The 27,376-nt window shown below is 42.0% G+C and overlaps 1 protein-coding gene across 1 annotated transcript in view; it reads right to left on the bottom strand.

The window, feature by feature from the left end:
- DUSP16 (dual specificity phosphatase 16) overlaps positions 1–27,376 on the bottom strand; it is a 79,594-nt gene that overhangs the window by 39,058 nt on the left and 13,160 nt on the right. Inside the window, exons 3-4 of the mRNA XM_057701747.1 lie at positions 2,663–3,252; positions 1,566–1,704 (exon numbers count right to left, since the gene is read on the bottom strand). Coding sequence (XP_057557730.1) covers positions 1,566–1,704; positions 2,663–2,890 — 367 coding nt within the window. The 5' untranslated portion in view covers positions 2,891–3,252. The remainder of the gene's footprint in view (positions 1–1,565; positions 1,705–2,662; positions 3,253–27,376) is intronic.

Below are 27,376 nucleotides of genomic sequence, written 5' to 3'. Positions count from 1 at the left end.
GAAGATCCCACAACAACAAGAGACAGAACCTAATGTTGTAATTCTCCGTTATAGAGCTGTGAGAGCTATGTTCTGAGACAAGCTGGCTTCACTTAAGGACAGAATCACAGCACAGATGAAACGTGTGGCAACAGACGATCTGAAAGTGACAGGTGACTATGCTTGCTCTTTGAGAATAGGAACAAAAGCTGATGAGAGAGAAATGGAGACACTGAAATCTTATTTAAACCTTCAGCGAGTTTAAAAGTGATAACACACCAACAACTGATTCATCCTCTTCTCTTACAACTGAAATGTCCATACCTCTAACAATCAATTGCCAAAACTTGCAACAAAAGATGAAAGGTGTGAAAGTGACAATGTATCAATATTTTGTTTTTCTTGGAGCAGATTTTTATAAATTTATTTATTTATTTAATTTATTGGCTGTGCTGGGTCTTCGTTGCTGCACACAGGCTTTCTCTAGTTGCTGAGAGCGGGGGCTACTCTTCATTGTGGTGCACAGGCTCCTCATTGTAGTGGCTTCTCTTGTTGTGGAGCACGGGCCCTAGGCACGTGGGCTTCAATAGTTGCAGCACATGGGCTCAGGAGTTGTGGCTCACGGGCTCTAAAGCACAGGCTCAATAGTTGTGGCGCACGGGCTTAGCTGCTCCATGGCATGTGGAATCTTCCCAGGGCAGGGCTCGAACCCATGTCCCCTGCATTGGCAGGCGGATTCTTTACCACTGCGCCACCTAGGAAGTCCTGGAGCAGATTTTTAAAAGCGATCTTGCTGATCACTGTGGCAGAATCTGCTGGACACAGCAGCTTTGTGGTAAAGGTTACTGCACACTGTCAACCTGTATTCCCCGCTCTGGGAGCCAGTGTGAGTGAAAGGGCTTTAGTACCGTCTGCCAAATAGGGGAAGCAAAGGATGAACAGCCTGCTTTGGAATCTGATGAGATGGAACTCCCACGCCACCCTCCTTCAGGGCAGATATAAAATAGTCCTTTCCATGTGCTTTATAAAGTCATCTGGTTGCTTAGCCTTCCCAAGTTGAGACTTTAAGTTGCAAAAACAAAACAAACAAAAATACATAAGTAAGTTTTAAACTATTCCCCCTAATTATTAGAAGAAATATTCCGCACTCATTCTCTTTCTACCTCATTGTACATAATGTCCAGGATGAGTGATCTTATTGCTGGAGTCCGCTTTAACCAAAAATGTTTAATACTGGTGGGGTTCTCGCCTTGGCTATGGGAACTGAGAGCAGAAGCTGAGATGTAGAGCATTCGGTGTTTGTAGATCTATATAGGCACACAGATCTATGTGGCACTTCTGGCTAATAAATACCAAATGAAGAGGCATTTGAGCTAAATCAAAAACATACTGACCAACGGGGAAGAAGAACAGTATTCAAGTTAAGTGGAATAGTTATGTCAATTAAAAGCTATAAATATAAGTCGTTTTACACAATGACCTCAAAGCTGCGTCCACCCTAGTGTACTTTGAGCTCATTGTGGAATCCTGCTTCCTCACGGGCTCAAGGAGATTCTGGGTCCACTCAGTTCTACCACAAACCTTACCTGCAAGCAGGTGAACAGAGCTGAAGCTCTTCTCCAGTTTACCCAGGAGTACAGTGAGAAAACAGTCTGAAGCCAAAGAAGCCACATCTTGGGAGCTTTGATCGTAAACTACAACCTTCTGACTGCAATCAATGTCGACCTAAAATGCAAATGTGATGCTGTGAGGATGGAAGGCGAGGAAAATAATCCCATAAACCTCTGCTGCTGAAGCAAATAGCTGCTTCCTGTTTTCATTAATAATCTGAATAAAAATGAGATGGGGTCGATTTACTGCATAAACCAAGCATACAAATGGTTTACATGCTTGTAAAAATCAACTTTTATAAGGCCAACTTGAAGCTATTTCTGTGTAAATGTGCTCAAAACTCCTCAGTTCTAAACCCTTAATAAAAGGGTAAAAAGCATGTACAACACAATAATACGCAAAATAAACAGAACGATCCCTGAACTAAAGAAACATCTAAAAATGGTTTCAACACAGCAACTAATCAGTTTTTAGTAAAATTAAAGCATGAACTCATTTTTATTCCTAAACAAAAGAAATCGCCTTACCTACCACAAAGCTGACATTATGGTATCCTAAGAAAAACTCTCCTTGAAGATCCTTAAATTCTGACCAGGACCTTACCTTCCCACAAATAAAACGCACTTGTAATATAATTAGTTTCTATTTTCTTCCCAAGGCACTTGAAAAGAATGATGTCCTTTCAATACATTTGTAAACAACATAAAACAATGTATTAATTTTTAATAATACACAATATCATATATTATTACATAATTACTAATAATTGAGTATTAATAATATATTGTATTCAACATAACTTTTTGTGTTAAATTAATAAAACAATTTTTAGCATTAATAGGAAAACATAGCACTTGATCAAATTGCAAGTTAACCTTTCTGTATAGTTTAGAAAGTCTTAGATGTGACTGTGTCTACAATTAGTGAATTATTTTGAGGTGTCATAAGTTTAAAAAAAGCAACCAAGACTTCCTCAAATTACTTTCTCTCCTTAAAAACGAGGCTTCGTTTAAAATGATTCCCCATTCAGCCTGTCCATTTATTTTAAAAAGGAAAAAAAGCAAGCATGTACCTTATGTTTGGCTGAGTGCTGGATGAGCTCTGTAATTAACACTTTGTCCTGTTGCAACCTTCGCTTCATAAGCTTGGAGCAGTTGATATTAATGGCTTCCAAAATGTGGGACGTATTGTATTCCACAAATGGCCGGCTATCAATTAGCAGCACTTTTTCCGTTCCACTTTCCAGCAGAGCCACCAACCTCTCAGTAACAATTTGAGTTCCAATCATCTCATGGGCCATGACAACAATAAGTCCTCTTTTCCCACCTCCTCCTTTAATTTGCCACGATGATGTAATGGTGGTGTGCTCAAAGGCTCAGCCACTGCATTGTACTGAAATGTATGAGGTCAGGCTGGTGGCGACTGGCAAGAGGAGAGTTAAACCCATTTTCAGCAAGAGCCCTCCAAGTGAATGTCTCTTTCTCTTTCCCGTTGATGTGCACTTGCAAAGGCCTCCTGCCACAAAGCAGCCCCTCACATTTGATTCATAAAGCGATGACTGGAATAACCACTCCAACAAAAGATGCTTTGGGGCAGCCAGCGCATCACATCATTCTTTACCTCTGTTCCCTCGCTCCAACAGCTTTACACGGGGCTGAAAGCCTACACGGAGAGAATGACAGACGGAAAACAAAACACGGGGTCAAAAAAAGAAAGCGCATCGGATTAGAGGGGGTGTATGATTCATAATATTTACTCCATTAATCTAATTCCATACTTGATGCACTGTTTCATTTGAACAAACAAACAAAAAGGACAAGTAGGTATGGCTTCAGAAAACGTACTAAGGATAAGTCAGTTTCACTGCAAAATATAAAAACTCAAAGACGACAAAACAAGACATAGTCCTGAATTATAATCACCTGGGGGCCTAGAACTAACTGACTTACAGTAAGAAATTAAAAGAGCTATAAAAAGCCACTTCAAGTATTTTTATTCCAGATGGGTTTCCTCCATTTTATTTGCTTATTTCTTGAAAATAGCACAAAGAACAACAGCCTAAAATCAGGTTAGCAATCCCACGTTATCAGGACAAAAATCTTTTCTGATGGCTTGGGAATTACCTTGATAAACGGGGTGTGTGTGCTGTGAGCATTCCTTTAAACTACCCTCAGGAAGAAGAGGCAGGAAAATGGGAGGTTCTGTAAATTTCAGCTGCCTTGTAAGGAAGAGGAGGGACAAGAATGACATATGCTCGTCACGCCAAGTGCTGAGCTAGTTGCTGGGGGGCCTGTGATGTAGGCACTCCACCCCAGGCAGACTCACAGCTAAGACCCTGGCTGGTCCTCCACCCCAGTTTTCTTTTTCTTGTCTCTCATTTTTAAGAGACTCACTGACTCCCAGCCTCAGAAAATCTCACACCTTAACTCTGGACTCTGGGTCAGCAACCCAGGCATACAGAGCCCTTCATACTGGACCTGATGCTTCCTTACTCTTGCCAGACTCCTAAGACCAACCACTTCCTAGTTAACACTAGCTGGAGTTTTGCACCCATAGCTTAGCCCTCACCCTGACCTTCAATATCCTCATGCTCCTATCTCCCCGGTCCATCTCTGCTTATAAGATACGCTTTGCTACCTAAAATTAGCTGTCCACTGTTGGCATTCAACTTCTAGAGAACAGACTACTTGATGACAGACATTTTGTATTATATTTCTTAGCTCCACGGTGCTTTGCACATAAGAAATTCAGTTTATGCTGTTACAAGTAAGTAAAATCCTCTTTGTTCCAAAAATGACTTAAAATACTGAATAAATCATATTTGATTAACTGATTTCAGATCAGGATGGTAGAACCCTCAAACATCACTGGGTCCTGCTTCCTAATCTCAGACTTACAAATTAGAAACTGAAGCATGGAGAAGTAGGAGGGGGCAGGACGGGGAGAGAAGTGGCCTTGCCCTTTACTTGTTACGTAACTTCAGACAAATCACATTAACCTCTCTGAACCACTTTTCTCATCTACAAAATGTAGATATAACATTGGCCTTGTCTCCTCACAAAGCTTGTTTTGAGGACGAAATTATCTCAGCTATCTAAATGAAGTCAGAAAGCAACTAGTCATCACATAGAGAAAGGAGGAAAAATGCTGTAAAGATGCCAGTGGTGAACAGAGCTGCCTTGCATCTGGAATCTAAAAGGCCCCCCTCAGCAGACAGAGACCGAGCAGTTCCATCCTCCTGCGGTCCAGCTTCAGGCAGGCTGTGCCCCTTTCTCACAGAGCCAGACACACACGGGGTCAGAAGGCACCTGAGGAACCATCCCATCCACGCTCACACCTTACAAATCAGCTCCATTTAACACATTGTTTGTCCATTTCTTACCTTCATTATATGAATGTATTATTTTTAGTACAGCTTAATGGCAACCAAGCACAAAAGCCATCTCTACCCTCGACTGAAGAAACCACAGGAGAGAATCTGTCCTACTCAATCAATTAATGCACGTTTGCAAAGCACCTATCCAGGGTATTTCTCAATCCGTCCTGACTGCCCGGTGACACAGTTCACAGCCACGCAAGGTCCTGGGCTCAGATGGCCTGACTCCCTCCCTCACCAGGTCTCCTGCTCCCGGGTTACCCTGTTTTCCTAAGAACCCCACAATGAAGTTGCACTGAGACAGAGGGACGCGACTTGTCCACGCGGGAGCCCAGGCGGCACAGAAAGTGGAAACCCGAGAACGGGAGCAAGTGGACGCCAACAATGGCCCGAGTCTCCGGGCCCGATTGGCTCCTCTCAATGGTACAAGCCAGACCGGACAAAGCAGTTATCTGGGTTAGCAGATCCAGGGACAAAGGCAGGGAGAGGACGGCAAACATGCAGAAGCTGAGTTAGAAACTTCTCATCTCTGCTTCCCTCCAGCTGACTCTCAAAAGCCCAAATCGCTGAAACCGAAGGCAGGCTGCAGCCAACAGGCCCATGGGGAAGAAAATGGTCATTCCTCCCCAGAGAACCAGAGTCAGTCGTTCCAGACAGACAAAGACCCTTTCCCCGACCAAGAAGGGGTCTGGTCAAAGTGACCCTGACACGAAGATGTGACTGAGACAAAAGAGTGAAGGTGAACTGAGGATAAAGTAACACCTTTCACGTTGTCCTGCGGCCAGCTGGAGCCCTCCGACGGCACCTTAACACCCACTGTCTGACATTCTGTGGTCCCAGGTGACTGTGAGCGAGGCCGAGGCTGCCGAGGGGGTGTGGAAGGTGGGGTAACAACAGCCTTAAACCTCGTTCACTTGCAGCGACAGAATCCTGGGGAAGTCCTCATCCCAGGCTGCAACTCTAATTTAGAAATTTCTCTGCATTCACTGTTCTTTCTGAAGAATGTCAATACGCTTAGATCAGGGACACGTCTGTGACAGTTTTGTTCTCAAAATCTTTTGCATCAAGTAGGATTTAAAAGATGACAAGAGAATATTTGACTGTTGGCAACACCAACAAGCTCATCTTACCCCAAATCTCTTCAAATCAAAAGGAATAAAAATTTTTAGATGGAACATGGGGGCCCCTAGTACATACAGCAAAGCCCAGGACAGGCCAGCTTTGCTATGTATCTATTTATTTAATCGATTTTTAAAGTTTTAAGTAATTTCTTCCTATTTTTAATAGGCAGTATATTCACATGCCTCAAAAAAATAAAAAACAGAAAACTGTATACACACTAAGAATACATATACTTTATCCATCCAATTTTTGTCCGTTATATTTCAATAAAGCTGTTAAGACTGCCAATTTGAATTTTTCCACATTTAATTAGAATGTGATACAACCTATATATCCATGGGTCTTCCATACATGCACGTTTGGAAATCTAAATAAAACATGCAGAAATACTTAACTTGAAAAGACAACTCCCCCTGTCCTCTAGCATTACACCTAATCAGCAGTTTACCTGAGGACCGAAAGGCTGAGAAGTAAATCACAACCGTGTGCTCTAAGGGTCAGCAAGCTGCTTCACGGCATCCTAATGGGAGAGGATCCTCTGCAGCCACTTTGACTCAAAAGAAATTTAAAATATGACACACACATTCATGGACGCATGAAATTCTCTCTTAGAGGACGACGTGGGCTGTTCCCACCCGAAGAGAGGGTGGCACCACGAGCTCCCCGTATGGAGGCCACGGGGCCACTGAAGGTCAAGGCCTTCAGCCGCATCACTCTGCTGCCGCCCCGTCCCTGCAGACCCCAAGGAAGCTGTTCAAGGCTGCCCAGCTGGACCACCCTCCCAGCTGTTTGGGGATCGTGCTGAGGGGCCCTGGACCACAGTGGTACCCAGGAGATGGGGCTGGGGCAGCAAAGACTTTCTTCTCAAGAGGAGATTGATGGGGCGTCCCAGTCACCACTGAGGAAATCTGGGAGGCGGCCGCCCTTCAGAAGACAATGAAATAATCTTTCTATATACATACAAGAGTTTTCTATTTAATATAAAAAAAAGGTCAATAAACCAGTATTTATCATACCCAAAGACTAGTAACCTTAACTAGGGCCACAAAACAAATATTTACAAAGTATCCCAGTTTCAGAAATAAAGGACTTAAAAGACTTTATTTATGAAGAGATGGAGAAAGGTGGAGGCAATACATTAGTGTAACAAAATACACAGACCAGGGAACAACGTGGGCAGATCCCCTAAAGAAGGGCCAGTTGTGGTATATTGCACATTTCAGCAAACTATTTACATTTTCTATTTTATAACATTTAACATTAACATAAGTTGTGCAGGAACCTTCCCCCATTAATATACAATTTTAAAAAATTGGGGGGTAACTTAAGTTTTAGATTCCATTTGGCCACCTACGGAAATGAATCTATGACTTTATTATGGAAATCAGTGGAGTTTTATTTATTGAAATTCACTCTACATGCAACTTTGCAAGAATCTGGAGTAAAGAATACCACTGAATTAGTTATGTCAGAGAACTGTAAGTCTAAGACTATTTTGTTGACCAATTTAATTAAAAGAATGATATAAAGCTCAAGTGGATAAAAACCAGTATTTGCCATTACAGTAATCAGCTGAGAGGAAAAGTGTTTTGTTTTGATTGTAGCGGTTACTTTACTTGCAGCCTTTAAACCCGGCGTCCAACCAGAAAATTTTTTAAAGATTGAGGTCATTTTTTGTTTTGTTTTGGTTTTTGGCTGTGTTGGGTCTTCGTTGATGCACACAGGCTTACTCTAGTTGCGGTGAGCAGGGGCTACGCTTCCTTGTGTTGCATGGGCTTCTCTTGTGAAACACGGGCTCTAGATGCATGGGCTTCAGCAGTTGTGACGCACGGGCTCAGGAGTTGTGGCTCGTGGGCTCTGGAGAGCAGGCTCAGTAGTTGTGGCGCACAGGCTTAGTTGCTCCACAGCACATGGCATCTTCCCAGACCAGGGCTCGAACCTGTGTCCCCTGCATTGGCAGGTGGATTCTCAACCACCGTGCCACCAGGGAAGTCTCAGATTGAGGTAATTTTTAAATGACTCTGTTAAAGCATCTTCCTCCTGCTCTCAGATGAGGTGTTATTCTTTTGAACTTCCCAGACACAATTCTGGCTCCTAGGCCGGTCACACTGCACTGAGTCTACCCTACCAGGGAAGAGGCGAGACTCTTTCTCACATGTGATTTTTCCCTCTGTCGCCAGCACTGCTACCCTAACACCCACATCAGGGCCCAAGGCAGGTGGGTGAGGGACCAGGCAGGTGAGCGACAGACGGGGCTCCATGAACCCCCTGCTTGTCTGAAGAGGGGGACCCAGGAGGAGGCAGGGGCTGCCCCCAGAGAGGCACATTTCCATTTTAAAACCTTCCTTTTACAAAGGAATTCTCAGGAGAGCAGAAAGGACCCCCCAAGGCTGTGCCTCCTCTGTTCAGTGAGGAGAGCCATCAAGCCTTGTTTGGTTGGGCTTGAGCTCAAGTTCAGAATCTCAGAGAATTTATGGAAAGGATATATATAATCAGGTGAGAAGTTCACTGTTATTAAACTACAAGCTGGTCTTAAATTTTTTTCCCTCCAATAAAACTGAAGAAATAGGCAACAAGATACACCAAACAGGCTTTCAGCAGAGCCTTACACATAGACTTTTAATAAAGAGAAAAACTGACCAAATCAAAAGGGAAAAAAGCAGGCCACAATATCTGGAAGCAAGAGCATCTTGGACTCGAACCATTTTAATTCTGCATTGATTAAAGCTACTCTGCCTCATGTGCTGTGGGTTAACCCTGAGAGAAATTCTGAGGTCTGGTATTTGGTAAAATATATTCAACAGAGAAACAAAACCCCCAAAACCATCCTCACCAAAGCCAAGAAGGCAATATGAGCTTAATGTATTTTTCAGTCACCTACTCCTGCCTTGACCATATTTTCTTACCCCAAAGCAGAGGACGCAACCTGACTAGTGGTGGCAATAACGGGTCAGAGGTTGCTTGAATCACTGTCTAGACAAGAATAGGCATGGCGACAACAACTGTCAGCACTGGAAAATCCAGCCACCTCTCAGCAGCTCACAGCACTGTTGGAAGAACCCGCTTTCATCAGAGGCTCGGGCTGTTTACACACATCTCGAGTATCCACAGACAAAGGCTAGAAGAGTCGCCATCCTTCAAAGACTAAACACGAGGCCTCTGCTTCAGACACAGACCGGCCCAGGTGAGTCCTGAAGCCTTCCCCAAGTTTCTGGTGAGGAAGAGCACTGCACTCTTAGAACTGGCTCAGTGGGAGCCTGCTGCTTATGGTCACCTGCTCCACCAGCTCCCCTCCTCTTCTCCCCACCCTCCTCTCCCACCGCCACACCAGCTATCTATCCCGGACACACTCCTGCCCCAGGGCTCCCTCACTTACCCTCTGCATTGAACGCTTCCTCCTGGCGCCCTGCCTGACAACGAAGGACTCTACCCCTTGGAAGAGGTGGTCTTGAGGGAGTGGAAATGAAGCATCCCTGGATGGAGTGATCGGCAAGAGAAGACGTGACGAGAGGCTGGTTTAATCTGAGAGCTGAGGAGTACATGTTTTGGAAGGATATTTGCAATAAATGTAGGCTGGAGGCAGGAGAGGAGAGGCTCAGAATGTTAGAAGGGGAATAATTAGTACATCCTGGTTTCCCTCAGTACCTGTCAGGCCTATTGCAACTCATTTAGTCAACTAACAAATGGTTATTGGGTACCTAGTAAGTGCCAAGCATGCCTGTGAAAATGCTGCAAAAATGAATGAGGTGGACTTCCCTGGTGGTGCGGTGGTTAAGAATTCGCCTGCCAATGCAAGGGACACGGGTTCAATTCCTGGTCTGGGAAGATCCCATGTGCTGCGGAGCAACTAAGCCTGTGCGCCACGACTACTGAGCCTGTAAGCCACAACTACTGAGCCTGCGTGTTGCAACTACTGAAGCCTGTGTGCCTAGAGCCCGTGCTCTGCAATAAGAGAAGCCACTGCAATAAGAAGCCAGTGCACTGCAAAGAAGAGTAGCCCCAACTCGCTGCAACTAGAGAAAGCCCACACACAGCAAAAGACCCAATGCATCCAAAAATAAATAAATAAATAAATTTATTTTTAAAAAAAGTGAATGAGGCAAAAATGTTGTCCTCCTGGAGAGTCTAATTTAATGATGACAGACGCATAATAAACAGCAACAGCAACAACAGAATATGCTGTATGAGACGGTGACCAGTGCTACGGAGGAAAAACTAAGCAGGGAAGGAGGGTGGGGGTGGAGGGTTAAAGTTTTAAACAGAGTAGTCAGAGAAGGCCTTGTTCTGATGGTTGAGTAAAGACCATGGTTAAAGTAAAGGGAGATGGGTGATGGCTATGTGGACGCCTGGGAGACTAGTTCTCTATGTCAGAGCTTCAGGTCAACGAATGTGTTGACCAAGGTAGTGCTGAACTGGGCAAATTTGAGGAAAAGATGTGGCAGGTGTTCAGTCTCCCTTCAGAACTATGCTTATATCTTTCGGAATTGAACCATTTTTAGGTACTTGCACCTTCAACTTAAGCATAAAATATACATACACACACACAAGACAATTTAGTATAGTTTCTTCCTTAAAGCTACAAAGGAAGGAGCTTCCGTTCCTGTATTAGCACATCATTTGGCAAGGAAATGAAACACTGTAACAAGAAAGATTACTATTGGGACTTCCCTGGTGGCTCAGTGGTTAAGAATCCACCTGCCCCTGCAGGGGACACAGGTTCAATCCCTGGGCCAGGAAGATCCCACATGCTTCGGAGCAACTAAGCCCGTGAGCCGCAACTACCGAGCCCTTGTGCCACAACTACTGAAGCCCACTTGCCTAGAGCCCACATGAGAAGCCACCACAATGAGAAGCCCATGCACCACAACAAAGACCCAATGCAGCCAAAATAATAAATTTAAAAAAAAAGAAAGATGACTATTAATGCTAATTTAATACAATTCTTCCAACTTCACAAATGTGTAGTACCTAATAGGAGAATCTTGGCTTTATAGCATGGAATGTAGTAAAACATCAAAGATATGTTAAACAAGATGCATGCTTTAATAAAGCTATATAGCAAGGAAATCATTTAAAGGGACCTTACATTAAAATAAAGAAAACTGCTTTCAAAGAGCTCTCCTTGTCAGGGTGTATCGAATCCTTACCACAAGGCCTTTGTAAGTCAGATTACTGTATTCGGGGGTAGGTAATACTAATACAAACTTACCATCTTTATCCATGCACCACATTTATACCACCCTATCCCCAAACAGCAAAATTCCGCTACATAAAAGATAAGGTGTATTTTCCTGACAAAGAATTAAACTACTAAAGATATTACCACCAAAGTAAACAACCAACAATGAAAGATGAACATGATACGTAAAGAGAATAAAATCTAAGTACAGAACAGGAGGTAAAACAGAACCTCAAACACCCACATACATACAAACACACAAACATATATATTCAAAAATGTCGTAATAGCTTTGCTTGGGTAAAGTAAAGGTAATATTTATTATATTCTTTTCTTTCCCATAATCTTGGAGAGTGCAAAACCAAAATTAGAACAAGGGCATGACATCCATGCAGACCTGGGTCCTGGTGGCTCTAGTCCTGCTCAACAGTGCTGTCAAGAAAAGTGCGGGTTTGGGCCAAGCAAGAAGATAAACACAACATAGGGAAACTGATGTTTACTCTCAAGGTAAAAAGCTGAATCTCTACTTCACAAAAGGACTTACAAAGGATTATTCTAATAACAATAATGTTTGGGGGGGTGAGGAAAATTAAATTTTAAATCACACACTTGTGACTATAAACCTGGATTTTTAAAAGAGGTCAGCGGAGGTGTAACTCCTTTAGTACAGAAGGTTTTTTTCTGTATACAAAGGACTCATAGCTAATTTTCTTTTTAAAATTAATATATTCCCTAACACTTAAAACGTACTTCAACTTATAAAGTTTCTAAAACAAACCGACCTAAAGCATCGCAAATGAAACAGTGGGACTTTTACTCCTCTCACTGGAAAAGCATAAATTCTTTTAACCAAGTCTCTAAGCGGCCCCGTCACTGTCCTCAGCTCCTAAATAGATGCGCACAAGACTTGAACAGATTCCAGGCGTGGCCTTCAAGCCTGGACCACACCTGCTTCCAAGGCCCTGAGGCTAAAAATAACCCCGGGGGCCTCAAAAATGGGACACCAGCCAGGCCAGGGGTAGCTGCCGGCCTCCCGCTCAGCTCCACCGACAGTGAAAGCAGGAGCTACGAAGCTTGACAATCACAAAATCCTCCACCACAGGCCCTGTCTACGCCTCTGTGCCAACCACCTCCATCCTAGGCCGGCTCAGCTTCTTTCTTCCTTGAGGCCAAAACTAACCCTAGGAACTCAGAAACAAGTGAGGTTTTATGGTGTATTGTTTAAACAAATAAACAAACTGTGGACCAGGACACAGGAGACCTTGTTCCTAATTTCAGCTCCTCTGTGAAGATGCAAAAACATCATAGCAAGAGTCACATCCTCCAGCCTGTTGTTTCCTCACCTGTGATCAAGTAACATCTGAGGATTATTTCACTAAGAACATGATGAGATCGCTGTCGGCACATCTCAGGTCTTAGCAAGGTGCCCTGACAAGGACAGCGTAGCAGGGCTGATGCGATCATTACGCGGTCACGTCGAGGAGTTAGTTTACGTCCTACAGCACACAAGTTAAAACGGGTAACCCCTGGACAACGGCTCCGCGAACAGCATGGAGAGCAGAGAATTTCCTTTGTGGTGGGGGATTTCCAAGGTTTGCTCTGAGACAATGACTCCTGCTTCTCTGCCAGCCCCAGAATCGGCAGGATTCCCCTCTGGGACTGTTACACCACCAGGTAAGGAAGAAAGAAAGGGAGAGAGGCCCGAGGAGGGGGCCGAGGACGGGGCGGCGGCGGCAGCACTGCTCCTCCCTCCAGGCTCCCGGGCTAATTTAAGTCACTGCATCTGTCTTCACGCTTCCCCCTTCCGAGGCCCGGGGAGTCACTGGTATCAGCGAGCTGCACCGCAGGGCAGAGCAGGCGACAGGGCCAGGACCTGCGCCGAAGAATCACAGCGCCTAAGATGGGAAGAGACCTTAGGACAGGGCAAGATGCTCCCGAGATGGGAGTCAGACCGTGCCCTGTCCTCACCCCGTAGTTACTTTTTCTGCTTTGTCCTTCCCACCGTCTATCTTTTCCCTATAATTTGGGTCTAAAACACATCACCTAATGGCAACTTCTGTGCCCTTATTTGTTCTCAGAGGCTTTGATGTTTCCGCCTCTCTTCCTTTCCTCTTCATATTCACCCAATTTCTCTCCTCGTGATTAAAACCGAGCCTTTTCCTTCCTAAGGTTTACCCCCTATCATTAATCCATTTTCTTTTTCGGGGGGAACTGCCAAGGTCCTGCACGTGTCGCTATTACAGTGAATAATCATAACTGCTCCAGCATGCCTTGAGACAGTCATCCGTGGATTCACGTGTTTGGTCAACTTGGAAAATCTTCTGATTATTTATTACCGTGAAATGAAAAGTTTTATTTTGGAGGAGAGAGGTAAAATGTTTCCAGTGCAGTATTTCATATGTGGTCGTACTGAGCAGAGATGATTACTTCGGGATCTTACATTTTCACCATCCCTCAAATGCCCTGATGATCTAGATACTAAAAGTTAAACCCTTATCTAAACCTCAGAGGAAGACAATACAAACGTTCAGAGTTTTCCCACTGGATTATTTAGAGACTAACAAGATCTGAGTTTTTTCATAATCGAGTGCTCGGATCTGAAGCAGGAAGCAAGCTCTGCACCTATGGACAGAGCTCTCTTCATCTGCAGTCTGCCCGGCACCTGTGTCAGCAGCGTCCCCGCCCGCCCTGCCTTCTTCCTCCACCACCAGCCTCACGTGAGCACAAACCCTGTCCAGAGGACCTTCCAAGAGAAAAATGGAAAGGCAGAGAGGAAAACTGAACAATGACAGGACTATCATCTCAGCTCCCAGTAACTCTATTGGCTAATTTTTAAAGGAAAAAAAAAAGAGATTTCCCACACAATTTGAATAGTAAAATAAATAGTAATGAATTATAACCCACAGAATACAATAAATACCCATAAGCCCAAAAAAAAGAAGAAAAAAAAAAAAGAAATTTCCCACAAAACACTTGCTCTATGATGAAAGTTTGGGAGGATGGCATTTCTATTTGCTATTTTTTTTTAAGAGGCTGTTCCGTCATCTTTGGACAGTACTACACTTAATTCTCTCCATTAATTCCGGTGTGACGTCAGTGGGGTTCGAGCACGCTGCATGCAGCAGGGAACAACTCCCTACCAAAGTCTCCATTTCCCACTCTGAAAAATACCAAAGTCCGTATTGGTTTAACTCAGATTAACCTAGATGTCTAAACCAATGTGGGACCCTCTGGGAAAAACAGAAGAGATGGCAGGTCCCTGATGTGGACTAGTTGAGTAAATAGTCGAAAAATGACATTTGGACAAACACAAAAAGAATGTGCTGGCAGATGTACAGCTGGTCAAAGAGGAAAGCTTCCTAGGATTTTGAAGGAAAAAAGGAACGTGAACTGCCAGAGAGAGAAGGGAAGAAAATAGCAGGTGAAGGGAACGTGGGAGCAAAGGCAGAGGGATGGGCTGTGTGCGGCTTTTCCCGGCCAGAGCACAGGCTGCAGCAGCGAGTAACAAATAAGCTGGTGGAGTACAAGTGGCCACTGGTGACGCGCCTGGACGTCTACAGCCGCCTAAAGCCGTCTAAGCCACCACAAGCTTCAGGAACAGAACAGGGGAACATCACAGAGGAATGTCTCTCTGGGAGCTTTCTATGGATTGAAAGGAGAAAACAGGAGCAAGGAGACTAACCAGTTATAACCCTTACAGTTCTAGTTATCGGAGGATGGGCTCTGCCCAGGAGGGTGACTATAAAATCTGACAGGAGAGGAAAGATCCAAGAGGCTGGGGAATCTAAACTGGAGGCAGCACTGCCGGGTACAAAACACACCTTTATTAAGTAGGGACTTCCTGACTGAAAGTGCCCATGAAAAGGGCTGTTTAAACTTCATTATTAAATTATTCCGCCGTGAGAACATCATCTCAAAATATCTCAATACCCATTCTGTCCCTGCTTCAGATGAACCAATATCAAGCAGAATGGGCAAAATGTACAAGTTCAAGTTTCATTAGTCAGAGCCTATTGATAAACCAAAAGAATTAGGCATAGTAAAAGGTCAAAATCTGAGTAAAACAGAATGTAAACAGAGGTAAAGTCTGATGTTGGCATTATGGGTGACTTTCTCCTATTTATTTTTCAGTAATTTCCCAATTTTCCATTATATATATGTGTCTGTGTATGTAAAACTTTTGCAACAGAAAACTAAAGTGTATATATATACATATATATAAATACATATATATACTTTTAATCAGTCATAACTCATGTCATTCTGTTCAGACAAGGAAAGAAGATTTGGAAGTCGCAGTACTAGGCCTATTCCCTGCATTAGCTAAGTAGAAATTATTCTGTAAAAGTTTTAATATAAAATCATGGGATCTACCCAACAGTGACTTAGTAGTCTGGAAAAATTAAAGAGATTTCTAAAATGCAATTACATATCCCAACGACAACCAGGCTCCAAGGCACATGGCACTCAAATGTGTTCCAGACAAAGCAACATAAGTATATATGGTCCTTTTCCAAATGTAACCTTCAGTATCAAAGACCATATGTCCAAAATTAAAAGTAAACACAAAATGATTACAAATTGCGTAAACTTGCCACACGTGAACTTAGTATAAAGCAGAACACAGGATTGTCTATTAAGTAATTCAGTGACTTAATCAAAATATCCAATTTCATCATCTCATCTAAAATGTAGTCCATGGCATAGATCGTAAGAATAATGTTCATACAGCTCTACTGTTTTATCCCACTGCCTAGATTCCCAAATAGGTTTAAAAGATACCTGTCACATCTGTTATCAACACATGTAAGCATCACAAAGCACTAAGTACAGTGCAGTCAATGTTTAGTTTTTTCTCCCGAAAATAGTGTTTGTTCTTCTGAATTCTAGGATTGTGCACCTTAACTAACCTGTAAAACTACCGGAAGAAAAATTAAATGGGTTAGTGAAACAGACATGTGTTCATTTATTGAGCACCTACTATATTCAATTTCCTAGAAAGCAACTTCCTGTTTTTGTTTAATCATAAGAATTACTCAGGAACTTGATAAAAAAAAAAAATGACAAAAATAATCACCCAGCCCCCCCGCCCCCCCCGAAGACTGAGTCTCAAGGTTTGGAGTGGAGAATGTGAATTTGCATTTTTGACAAAGGCTCCAGAAGGTTCTTAGGATCATTTTTAAGTATATTTTTAAGTTTGAAAAACACTGTCCTCAAGACACATTTGGGGCTCTCAATGTTCACATTCAATGAGTTGTCAAGACCTACTGATGTTCAGTCACTCTCACCTGGAGGACATAAAGGTGTGAAAGCTGTATGTGAACTGAACGTAACGGCAAGCCCGTAATGGAGGAACGGGCAGTCAGCCAGAGACCATTCCACTCTCACAGCTGAGCAGGACTTCCATTTAGTCTAGTGCATGCCTTCCGGTAGGTTAATAATATCCATTTTACCAAATGCGAAGTATGTGCCCAAAGTTACACAATTCATCAGTGTTGGACAGAAACTAGAGCTTCTGTGGAATAGGGCTTCCCACAACCCTACAGAGCTTACCAAACATTCTGCAGACTTTAATAGGTTCCTGAAAGGCACAGAAAGCAACAGATTTCAGACGAGATCGGGTGCATTCAGGGTGGTATGGCCGTAGACAAGCAACAGATTTCAAAAGATGAAAAATAACACACCCTTTTAAACAACTGATGTGTGTGGCTGTGAAGAGAAGTGGCCGCACCCAAAGACCAGCTCGCCATGCAGGTGCAAATAGCCGCGTATGAAGCAGAAAACAAAACGAGGAGGCAGCAGGCCCTCAAACACGCACGAAGACGAGGAACCCTGGGAGCAGAAGCTTGTCTGCTTCACTGAGTCACTGTGAGAACACAGCAAGTATGTGGAAGAACTGTACTTTGCAAATTGGAACATTCACTAAAAAGCTAATAACGTAACACAGGGAGTGTTTTGGCTCATACAGTAGTTCTGAACCTTGGCTGCACATGAAGTCACCTGGGGAACTCTTAAATATCCTGAAGTACCTCAGACCAATACATCAGAATCTCTGGGGAAAGGGACCCAGGCATCAGTATTTTTTACACAAACAGATAAAGGTGGATTCTTCACCTCCTTCCAAGGGTCACAAAAGGCAGCCACTTGGAAGACAGAGTTCAAAAGGCAGCAAAGGAGAAATCTGGTGACGCGCACAGTGCTGTGATTCATCTGACCTATTTCTTGAGGTATGTGTTTTATAACATCTGCTGGAAGCCTGGCATTCTGGATATACTATCAGGGAACAGATCAAGTTCTCGGTGTCACGGTTTCTTTAATTCCAATAATAATAAAGGAGCACAGTTCACTTATGACACCAAACAAAAGGCCACAGGGATGTGCTGGGGCATAGAACCCCACTGCTTATGGTTACAGCAACCCAGTTTCCAATCTTTTTCACTGTTTTTTAGATGTAGATGTATGAAGAAAAGGTTTCTAAAGGCTGGGAGGAGACAAGGTAGAACTCAGTGTTCACCTGTGTACAAACGAATGCAAGTTAAATATCTCCACCCAGGAATTTCCCATTACTAAGGGCAAATCACCACAAGGGCAGACAATCTTTTGTAATTCTTCTCTCTAGTCCAATCCTGTAAAACTTCATTTAATAAGCTGATGATGGAAACCAAGATTTGGGCCTCCAGCCAAACAATCTATATTATATGCCAAACAATGTATAGTATATTAAATAAAGGATATCCCTACCCTTCTCAAGGTTGTGCCAGCAATTTCTTAAAAAAAAAAAAAAAAGGGTGTCATTCAACCAGAGTCAGGAGTTTTTATTCAGAATAGACCTTATTAACGTACAAGAGAAGAAACTAGACTAGGAAGTGTTCACAAGCTGTCTCTTTCGAACAGTGCATCTCCCCCTGGCTCATTCACTGAACCACAGTTTTTGAATATCCAGTCTGGGCAAGCCTCTGTGCTCAGGCACCTTGGGAGGACACAATTTAAGACAATACCACAGAAATAAAATTTGTACACAGGGATCTGCCAGGCTCAGTGGGACAGGAGTGCTCCAAGAGCAGGAGATGGGAGGATTTCCAGGGGTGACGTCTGGAGGTCAGCGAGGAGGCGGTGATGAATCTCACCAGCACGTGTTTACTGTGGATGCTCTCCTACCCAAGCTCCGAGGATGCTATACAATCTGTTTTCACGAACATCCTCCGGCCAAGGGAAGTCTGGAGGGAGTGGGGACATCACTAGCCATCAAACCCTTCTACGAATTCTGGAGGCAAAGTCTTTTCAGCCGGTACCTGAAGGCTGGCTGCTTCCTGCCAGGAAACACTTAACACAGACTCATCTTCAGGAGGCAGACAGGCTGCTGGTTCTCACTGTGGCACTGACCTAGCAGAGGGGAAGAGGGAAGGGGGAAGGCGGTTCATCTTCCTTCAGACCCCCAGTAAGTATGGTCCCCTTCCCCAATACAAATACAAACACAAAGAAGAGAAGAACAAAAAGGAGGTACCTGGTTTACAACTCTGACAGTTATCTGACAAGATTACACTGACTTTACTTCTGCCCAGCTGCATCTCCTGGAAAATGTAAGCAGGAAGAATAAAACAGAAGAACTCTTATTGAAGTCGGTCCATTTTATTAGAAGACCCAGAGAGGGAGGCAAAAGGCATAAGCTCTCAAGAACCAGGCAATCTAAATAGTTGTAGATGGGAGAAGTTAGCTGTCTAGACCCATAGTCCCCAGGCTTTTCAGTCTACAGACCACTGGAGAATGACAAAACTGCCTGGGCCACATCTCCCTAACAACTGTGTCTCTGACTACAGTCATCCCTTGGTAGCCACAGGGATTGGGTCCAGGAGCCCCTGTGGACACCAAAATCCTAGGAGGCTCAAGTCCCTTAAATAAAATGATGTAGTACAACAAATACAGTCAGCCCTCCATGTCCATGGGTTCTGCACCTGGAAAATGTACTCATGATCCATTACAAACCCTAGAGGAAGCAATGGCCAAGAAAGTTCTGCAGAGTGCTATAGTGCGATATGAAGCCTAGATCAGAATTTAGATATGAGAGTCCTGAAAATATGTACACACAAACCTATACAAGAATGTTCACAGCAGCATTATTTATAATGGCCCCAAAGTGCCTCAACTGATGAATGGATATGCAAAATATGGTCCAAATCCATACAATGGAATACTACTCAGCCATTAAAAGGAATGGATTTGATACCTGCTACAACATGGATAAACTTTGAAAACATTAAGCTAAGTGAAAGAGGCCAGATACAAAACGGGGGAGGAGGGAGATGGGGAGTGACTGATAATGTGTAAAGGTATTGTGTGGGGGATGATAAAAATGTTCTAGAATTAGACAGTGGTGATGGCTGCACAGCTCTGTTGATATACTGAAACCACTGATTTGTATACTTTAAAAAAACTTGATAGTTGTGAGTTATATCTCAATTTCTTTAAAAGCATAAATTTTATGGTATGTGAATTATATCTCAATAAAGTTATTTTTTTAAAAAGACAAAGGCCAAGGAACTATACCAAATAAAAGGAAACTAAAAAGATACACGACAAGTAAAGGCAGTATCTGATTCTCAACTGGATTCTGTACTAGAAACAAGGCTATGAAGAATCTTGTTGGACTGACTGACAAGATGGGAATACAAATGGTGGACTGAACAGAGGTATTAAATCCACGCTACGTTTACTGGGATTGACAGCTCGACTGAGGAGAGGAGAATGTCCTTCTCTCCTCTGTGCTTGTGGATGGAGGGCCATGATTTATGCAAGTTATTCTCAAATGGAAAAATAATTCATGTATATATGTGAAGAGAAAGAGCAAGTGATAAAGCAAAGAGAGCAAACTATTAATAGCAGGGACTTCCCTGGTGGCGCAGTGGTTAAGAATCTGCCTGCCAATGCAGGGGACATGGGTTCGATCCCTGGTCCAGGAATATCCCACATGCCACAGAGCAACCAAGCCATGCACCACAACTATTGAGCCCACATGCTGCAACTACTGAAGCTCACGCGCCTGGAGCCTGTGCTCCAGCGCAACAAGAGAAGCCACCATGCTGAGAAGCCCGTGCACCACAATGAAGACCCAATGCAGTCAAAAATAAATTCAAAAACAAATAAAAATTTTTTTAAAAGTATATGCTGATCTTTTGTTTTCTGCAAATGTAAAATTATTTCCAAACAGAATGTTTAAAATAATTTATACATACTGTAAGATCCAAAACTTCTACTTTCAATAAATTATCCTATGTAAATATACTTGCTCAAGTACATTTTATGTGAAATATTGTTCACTGAAATGTTTGTAATTATAAAAAGTTAGAAACAATCTCAATGTCAATGAATGATAAATGGGCTAAATATATTATATTCCATATGGCTCTAAAAAGAAAGATGTCTATCTATATGTACTGATATAGAACAGCTTCCAACAATATATGCTTTCATGAATTAAAAAAAAAAAAACAGGGATACAGGAAGAATGGGTTTATCCGTAGCAACAAAAATAATAAATAAAAACTCAAGAAGCCTAGGAATGTCTTGATTTAGTCAGGAAAGAATTTAAGCCTGTTCTCTCTATTTATTTATGGAGCTAGTTATTTGTATCTGTAGATACAAATAATTTTCTCTCTTACAACACTGACAATATGAACTTTACTAATGAAAACAAATACAATCTTGGCTGCCATTCACTCCTATTTAACTCAAAATACTTCTTTGAATGAACTTTTTTTATTCAAATATAACATATATTCCAAAAAGCATACAAATCATGAACGTACAAAGAACTTTTACAAAGTTAAGATACTCATGTAACTACCATGCTGATCAAGTACTAGAAGACACCCGAAGTCGGCCTCATATACCATTCCATCAACTAACCTAAAGGTAACCACTATCCTGACTCCTTAACCCTTTGCTTGTTTTTAACCCTCTGTGTCTGAACTCTTTTACTAAACATTACATTTGAGCCCATGTTGTTGTCAACAGCAATAGTTTTTCCTGTTCGCTGTTCTACAGTATGTCATTGAATATACAACAACATATTATATTTCCCCATGCTTCTACTGCTGGACCATTCGGGTTGTTTCCAGTTTGGAGTTATTACAAATTACGCTATGGACATTCTTGCATGTATCTTTTGGTGAACAAAGCACATGTTTCTGTTGGGTATACAAGTAGGACTGGATCTGATGGGTCACAGGCACGATGAGTGTGTACTACCAATTCTTCAGTCATTGTGCTACTGTACGATTTCACCATCAGCATTTGAGAGGTCTGATTGTTCTACATCCTTGCTGTCACTTGATATTGTCATGTTTTTTGTTGCTGTATTTGTTTTTAAATTTTAGCTATTCTGGTAGGGATAACGCACAGTTTTATTCAGCATTCTGTGATAACTATGTTGAGTGCCTCTAGAAGCTTGTTTTAACTTCCTGTATTTAGATCTACAATTGACCTGGAATTTTTTTGTGTGTATGATGCGGGACAGGGATCAAAATTAGTTTTTTTCAATATGGATAAGCAATTGATCCAGGGTCATTTATTGAAAAGATTTTTCTTTCCGCATTGCTGTATAATGGCATCTTAATCATAAATTAAGTGTGTGTATATATATATATATATATATATATATATATATAACATATATGTGTTACTTCTAAATACACACATACTTTTATATATTAATTGTGGGTCTGTTTCTGCTTTCTGTTCTATTCCACTGATCTATTTGATTATTCTACACTGCATATCCAACAGCGTAAAGTCTGCAATTTGTTTTTCTTCAACATTATTACCTTGACTATTCTTGCCATTTGTGTTTGCATATAAATATTAGACTCAGCTTGTATAAAGATTTTATATATATATCTTTCATTAGATTTAGTCCTAGGTATCTGATATTTTTTGATGCTATTATACATGTCATCTTTCTTAAAATTTCATTTTCTGGTTATTACTGTTATACAGAAATATAGATTTCATATATTGACCTGGTATCTAAACTTACTTTTCAAAAAATATTACTTTTAATTCATAAAAGGTAAAATTCATGTTTTTTGGTGTATAGTTCTGAGTTTTGACCACATGTATAATGTAACCATCACCACAACCAAGACAGGACACTTTCTATCACCCCAGAAAACTTCCTCATTACACTCCTTTGTATCAGCACCTTCTCCCCACCCTAAACCCTGGCAACCACTGACCCGTTCTCCATACCTACGGCTTTGCCTTTCTAGAATATGACTTAAAGTGAATCATATACTGCATCACCATTTGACAATGGCTTCTTTTACTCAACGTACTGCCTGTAAGATTCACATCTGTTGTTGCATTTCTCAATAGTTTGTAGGATGTACCACCATTTGTGTATTCATTCACAGGTTGTAGGATATTTGGGTTCTTTCTAGTTTGGGGTGATTATTCACAAAACTGCATAAACATTCAAGTACAGGTTTTTATGTGAACATATTTCATTTTTCTCAAGTAAATACCTAGGAGCAGGACTGATGAGTCATACGGTAGGTGTACGTTTATCTTTATAAGAAACTGCTGAACTGTGTTCTGCAATAGTTGTACCATTTTGGGGCTTCCTAGGTGGCGCAGTGGTTGGGAATCCACCTGCCAATGCAGAGGACATGAGTTCAGTCCCTGCTCCAGGAAGATCCCACATGCCGCGGAGCAACTAAGCCCGTGCGCCAAAAAAATAGTTGTACCATTTTGCACTCCCACCAGCAACATATGAAAGTTCAATTGCTCTGCATCCTCACCAGAACTTGGTTCATGTTTAAGAAGTCCCTATTTTTGTTTGCTAAGGCTTTTTATCATGAAGAGATACTAGATTTTAACAAATAGTTTGTCTGGACTACTGAGACAGTCACATGATTTTTCTACCTTTTACAGTTAATGTGGTGAATTATATTAACTGATTTTTTAACACTATCAAAACATTTTTATACATATATTCCCTATTTAATTAGAAAAGCTTACTTAATGATCTAACCTTGTTACTCTAATGAGAGATAAACGAAGTCTAATGATATTCTAAAGTCCTACCATCTAGCCAAAACTGTATGATCCCTTCAGTCACATTTCCTAGCAAATCTTTCCCCGCAGATACAAAGCAGATCAGAGACATGGTGACCAAATCACACTCCTAGAGCCATAGGTACCACCCTGATGTTTAATATTTGGATTCTGAATCATCCAAAAGGAAAAAGAATTTCCATTACAAATGATATTGATGTTGTGATAACAGTAGCATTATATACTTTCAGAAACCAGAAACCAAAGTACATATAAGTTACATTTCCCATGCAACATAAAGGGATGAATAATGAAAATGTGACAGTTTTATAGATTATAAAATTCACAACATGCGACCGTCTGGAGGAGACACCTCACACCCTTCTGATAATGATACGTGGATGAATTCTGGTCCACTAATTAATACCCACAAGCTGGTTTGGTCTTTTCCCTTTACCTGTGTTCTGATGGTTACGTTTTTTTCATGATTAAATGATTCACCCATGATCATAGGGACGGTGATGAGGAGCCCCACAGAGCCTAGATAACCTTCTGCTATGAAATCGTCATGTTACCAAGTGCATTTTTAATCCTTGAGTGCGCTATGTAATCCAGATTAAGAATGACATCGGGTGGTTCTGAACATTTTCACAGCTTCTCACAATGGAGCTCTCTCAAGTTGCCTCAGTCCCTGTGTTAACCCCCCTGCTCACACACCTGGCTATATTTAGTATTTTGGCAAAAGAAGGGACTGGCAATATTCCATCAAGACCTGACAACAGGCCAGAAGGCAATGGAGATGCCACAGATGGCCAAGGACAGAGACATTGCTGGACTAGATATCTTGGTTTCTACTGCAAGCACTACCAACAACTTGCTCTTTCTGAGTCATCATGTATACGCCTCACCTACTCCCATGGGGTTTACTGGATTCTGCTTGTTTACCTTATTACCTCATAGAATTCTGCTGGCATTAGAGTAGTTTAAGCCACAGCGCTATACGGTGATAACATAACTCCATATAACTAAGATGAGCTCCCTAAAGACTGGTTATCGGTCACACAGCATCTATAAGATGTAAAAAATTAAAAATATCAAGTGCTTAAAATGTAAAAGCAATTCTCAGCATATCATATTAGAGTCTACGGTAACCTTCAACATCAACCACCACAATCACATTCCTTCTTTTTTTTAAATTATTTACCAAAATATCACTATGAAAGCCACGGACAGGGAATAAACAAAGCAGTTGGGTAATATTTCTTTAAACCTAGCATTTACCACAAAAATATAGCTAGATTTACTGAAATGAGAAGTCACTGAATCTAGACTAGTTCTGTTTGCTCTCTGTGTTCAAAACAACAACAAATACACTGTCCAATGAACTTTGGCTTCTATTTCCTCATGACTGTGAACAGGTTTAAAAAACAACCACCGCCGTATACCTCCAGCGCAAAGTCCAAGTCCAAGCACTCTGCCACGTGCCCACTGGAGGACTTGTGTGAGGCGCAGTTACAGAACTGACCTGCAGGCCCAGGATCTGGAGGTGACACCAGACTATGAAGAGCCACATGAGTCAGATTAAAAGTCAGTGCACCAGGGACTTCCTAGGTGGCACAGGGGTTAAGAATCCGCCTGCCAATGCAGGGAACACGGGTTCGAGCCCTGGTCCGGGAAGATCCCACATGCCTCAGAGCAACGAAGCCCCTGCGCCACAACTACTGAAGCCCGCAAGCCTAGAGCCCATGCTCTGCAACAAGAGAAGTCACTGCAATGAGGAGCCCTGCACCACAATGAAGAGTAGCCCCCGCTTGCTGCAACTAAAAAAAGCTCATATGCAGCAATGAAGACCCAACGCAGCCAATAAATAAATAAATAAATCTGTTAAAAAAAAAAAGTTAGCAAACCAAAGCTCCAATGGGACTTTGATGGAGCACTTCTTACTAGCCATCAACAGAGACCTCTTAGTCTACGAGTCACATTCACTGAAGTTCCAAGGAAATTTAGATGCTAGAGGTCAGTTAGTAAAAGGCAACACTCTCAAAACTCAGAATTTTAGAGCTAGAAGATACCTCAGTTATCGTTTTGTCCACGCCCCTGGTTTTATAGGTAACAAGGAGAAGGAGGGAGAGGAAGAGGAGGATGAATCTGAGGCCTCAAATCCTCTTTGGGAGTAAAAGCTCCCAACCAAACAAGCTGCAGTGACAGTGGCTGGAGATGGGGGAGGCTACTCTGCAGTTATTCGGCTCCGCTCACTGCACTTCTGTATCCTGCCCTGTATCTCACTTGATCTGTGAGCAGTTCCACTCTGCTAATTCATATTTTAAAGAGAAAATGGCATCTTACAAGTCAACAACAAAAAAATTAAATAACCAGTCAAAAAACAGGCAAAGGACTTAAATAGACATTTCCCCAAAGTTGATACACACATGGCCAGTAAGTAGGTGAAAAGATGCCTGTCGTTACTAATCATCAGAGACATGCAAATCAAAACCACGATCACCTCGCACCTTTAGAATGGCCATTATTTAAAAAAAAAAAAAGTGTTGGCAAGGCTATGGAGAAATTAGAAGCTCTATGCACGATTGGTGGGATTGTGAAATGGCATCACAGCTATATAAAACACCATGGCCGGTCCTCAAAAACATAAAAATCGAACTACCATATGACCCAGGTATTCCACTTCTGGGTATTTATCCAATAGATTAAAAGCAGGGTCTCCAGGAGATATTTACACACCCATTATTCACAATAGCCAAAAGCAACCTAAATATGAACAGGTGAATAAACAAAATGTGATTAAACACACAATAATAATACTATTCGGCTTTAAAAAGGAAGGAAATCCTGCCACATGTTACAACATGGATGAACCTTGAGGACATTATGTTAAGTGAAACAAGTCACAAAAAGATAAACGTCATGTGATTCCACTTGTATGAGGTATATCTAAAATAGTCAAATTCATAGAAACAGTGTAGAATGGTGGTTACCAGAGGCTGGGGGAGGAAGACAAGGGGATTTCTTGTTTAACAGGTATAGCGATTCAGATTTGCAGATGTAAGAAGTTCTAAAGATCTGTTTCACAACAATGTGAATATATGCAACACCACTGAACTGTACACTTAAAAATGGTTAAGATGATAAATTTTTTAACCACAATAAAAGAAAAAGAAAATGCAATAGATCTCCTTTTTCTCGCTGTGCCCCTCCCAACCTTCATACTCTAAGGGCCAAGAACTGCTTGAGGACAATGTCTTCCTCCCCCTAAACTAGCCGATGGCAGCAGCCAGCGAGCACACGGCTCCTGCAGGGAGCAGGGCTGCTCCGTGGTGCCAGGTGAGAAGGGGCAGTGCCAGGAGAGGACCTCAGGTGGACTGACCTCCACTTCTAACTGTGACTTTACCCCTCACAGGAGAGTGGAGACTGACGTGCTGGACCCCCGGCTGAAGAACCCCTAGGGCAAAGAATAACGAGTGTTGCATAAGAGTAGATAATCAGGAGATGCCAGCAACAAGTATAAACTCCTTGCTGAACAAGGTCGCAGGCTATACTTCTTCGCATGCCTTCTAATACCTCGCTCTTAGAAGTCACTCAGTAATACTTCATGCTGATGACAGTGATGTGCCAGCGACCACTGCCAAAAAGAACGGATCTTTTGTCCAGAAAAAAAGCCTACCAGACTCAAAGTGCTTATTTTAATAAATGAACTAAGGTCATTTGCATAGTAACAAATCTCCACTGAGTTCACAATAAATTCTATTAAGAACTTAGATAAAACTACTTTTTCCTGGCAAGTGGATACCATACTGCCTAACACTTGGTACTTGGAAATCCTCCCCCCACCAAATACTGTATTGCCTTAAATTAACCTCATGTTAATTACATTCTATAATGGCAGCATCTAAGAGCTTGTCACACAGGTCACTCCTTTACCAAAAACTGCCTGAGTTTGTCTTTCAGTTGGGACTGTATTCAAGAGAAAAAAGGGTTTTGCATTGTACATGATTTTTGTTGTTGGTTATAAAACCAAGATGCTATAAAATCAAGCTTCCTGA

The sequence above is a fragment of the Hippopotamus amphibius genome, chromosome 12 (assembly GCF_030028045.1).
Source record: "Hippopotamus amphibius kiboko isolate mHipAmp2 chromosome 12, mHipAmp2.hap2, whole genome shotgun sequence".
Taxonomy (NCBI): Eukaryota; Metazoa; Chordata; class Mammalia; order Artiodactyla; family Hippopotamidae; genus Hippopotamus; species Hippopotamus amphibius.
The sequence above is the reverse complement of the archived record's forward strand: the minus strand, read 5'-3'. Positions and strand labels throughout refer to the sequence as shown.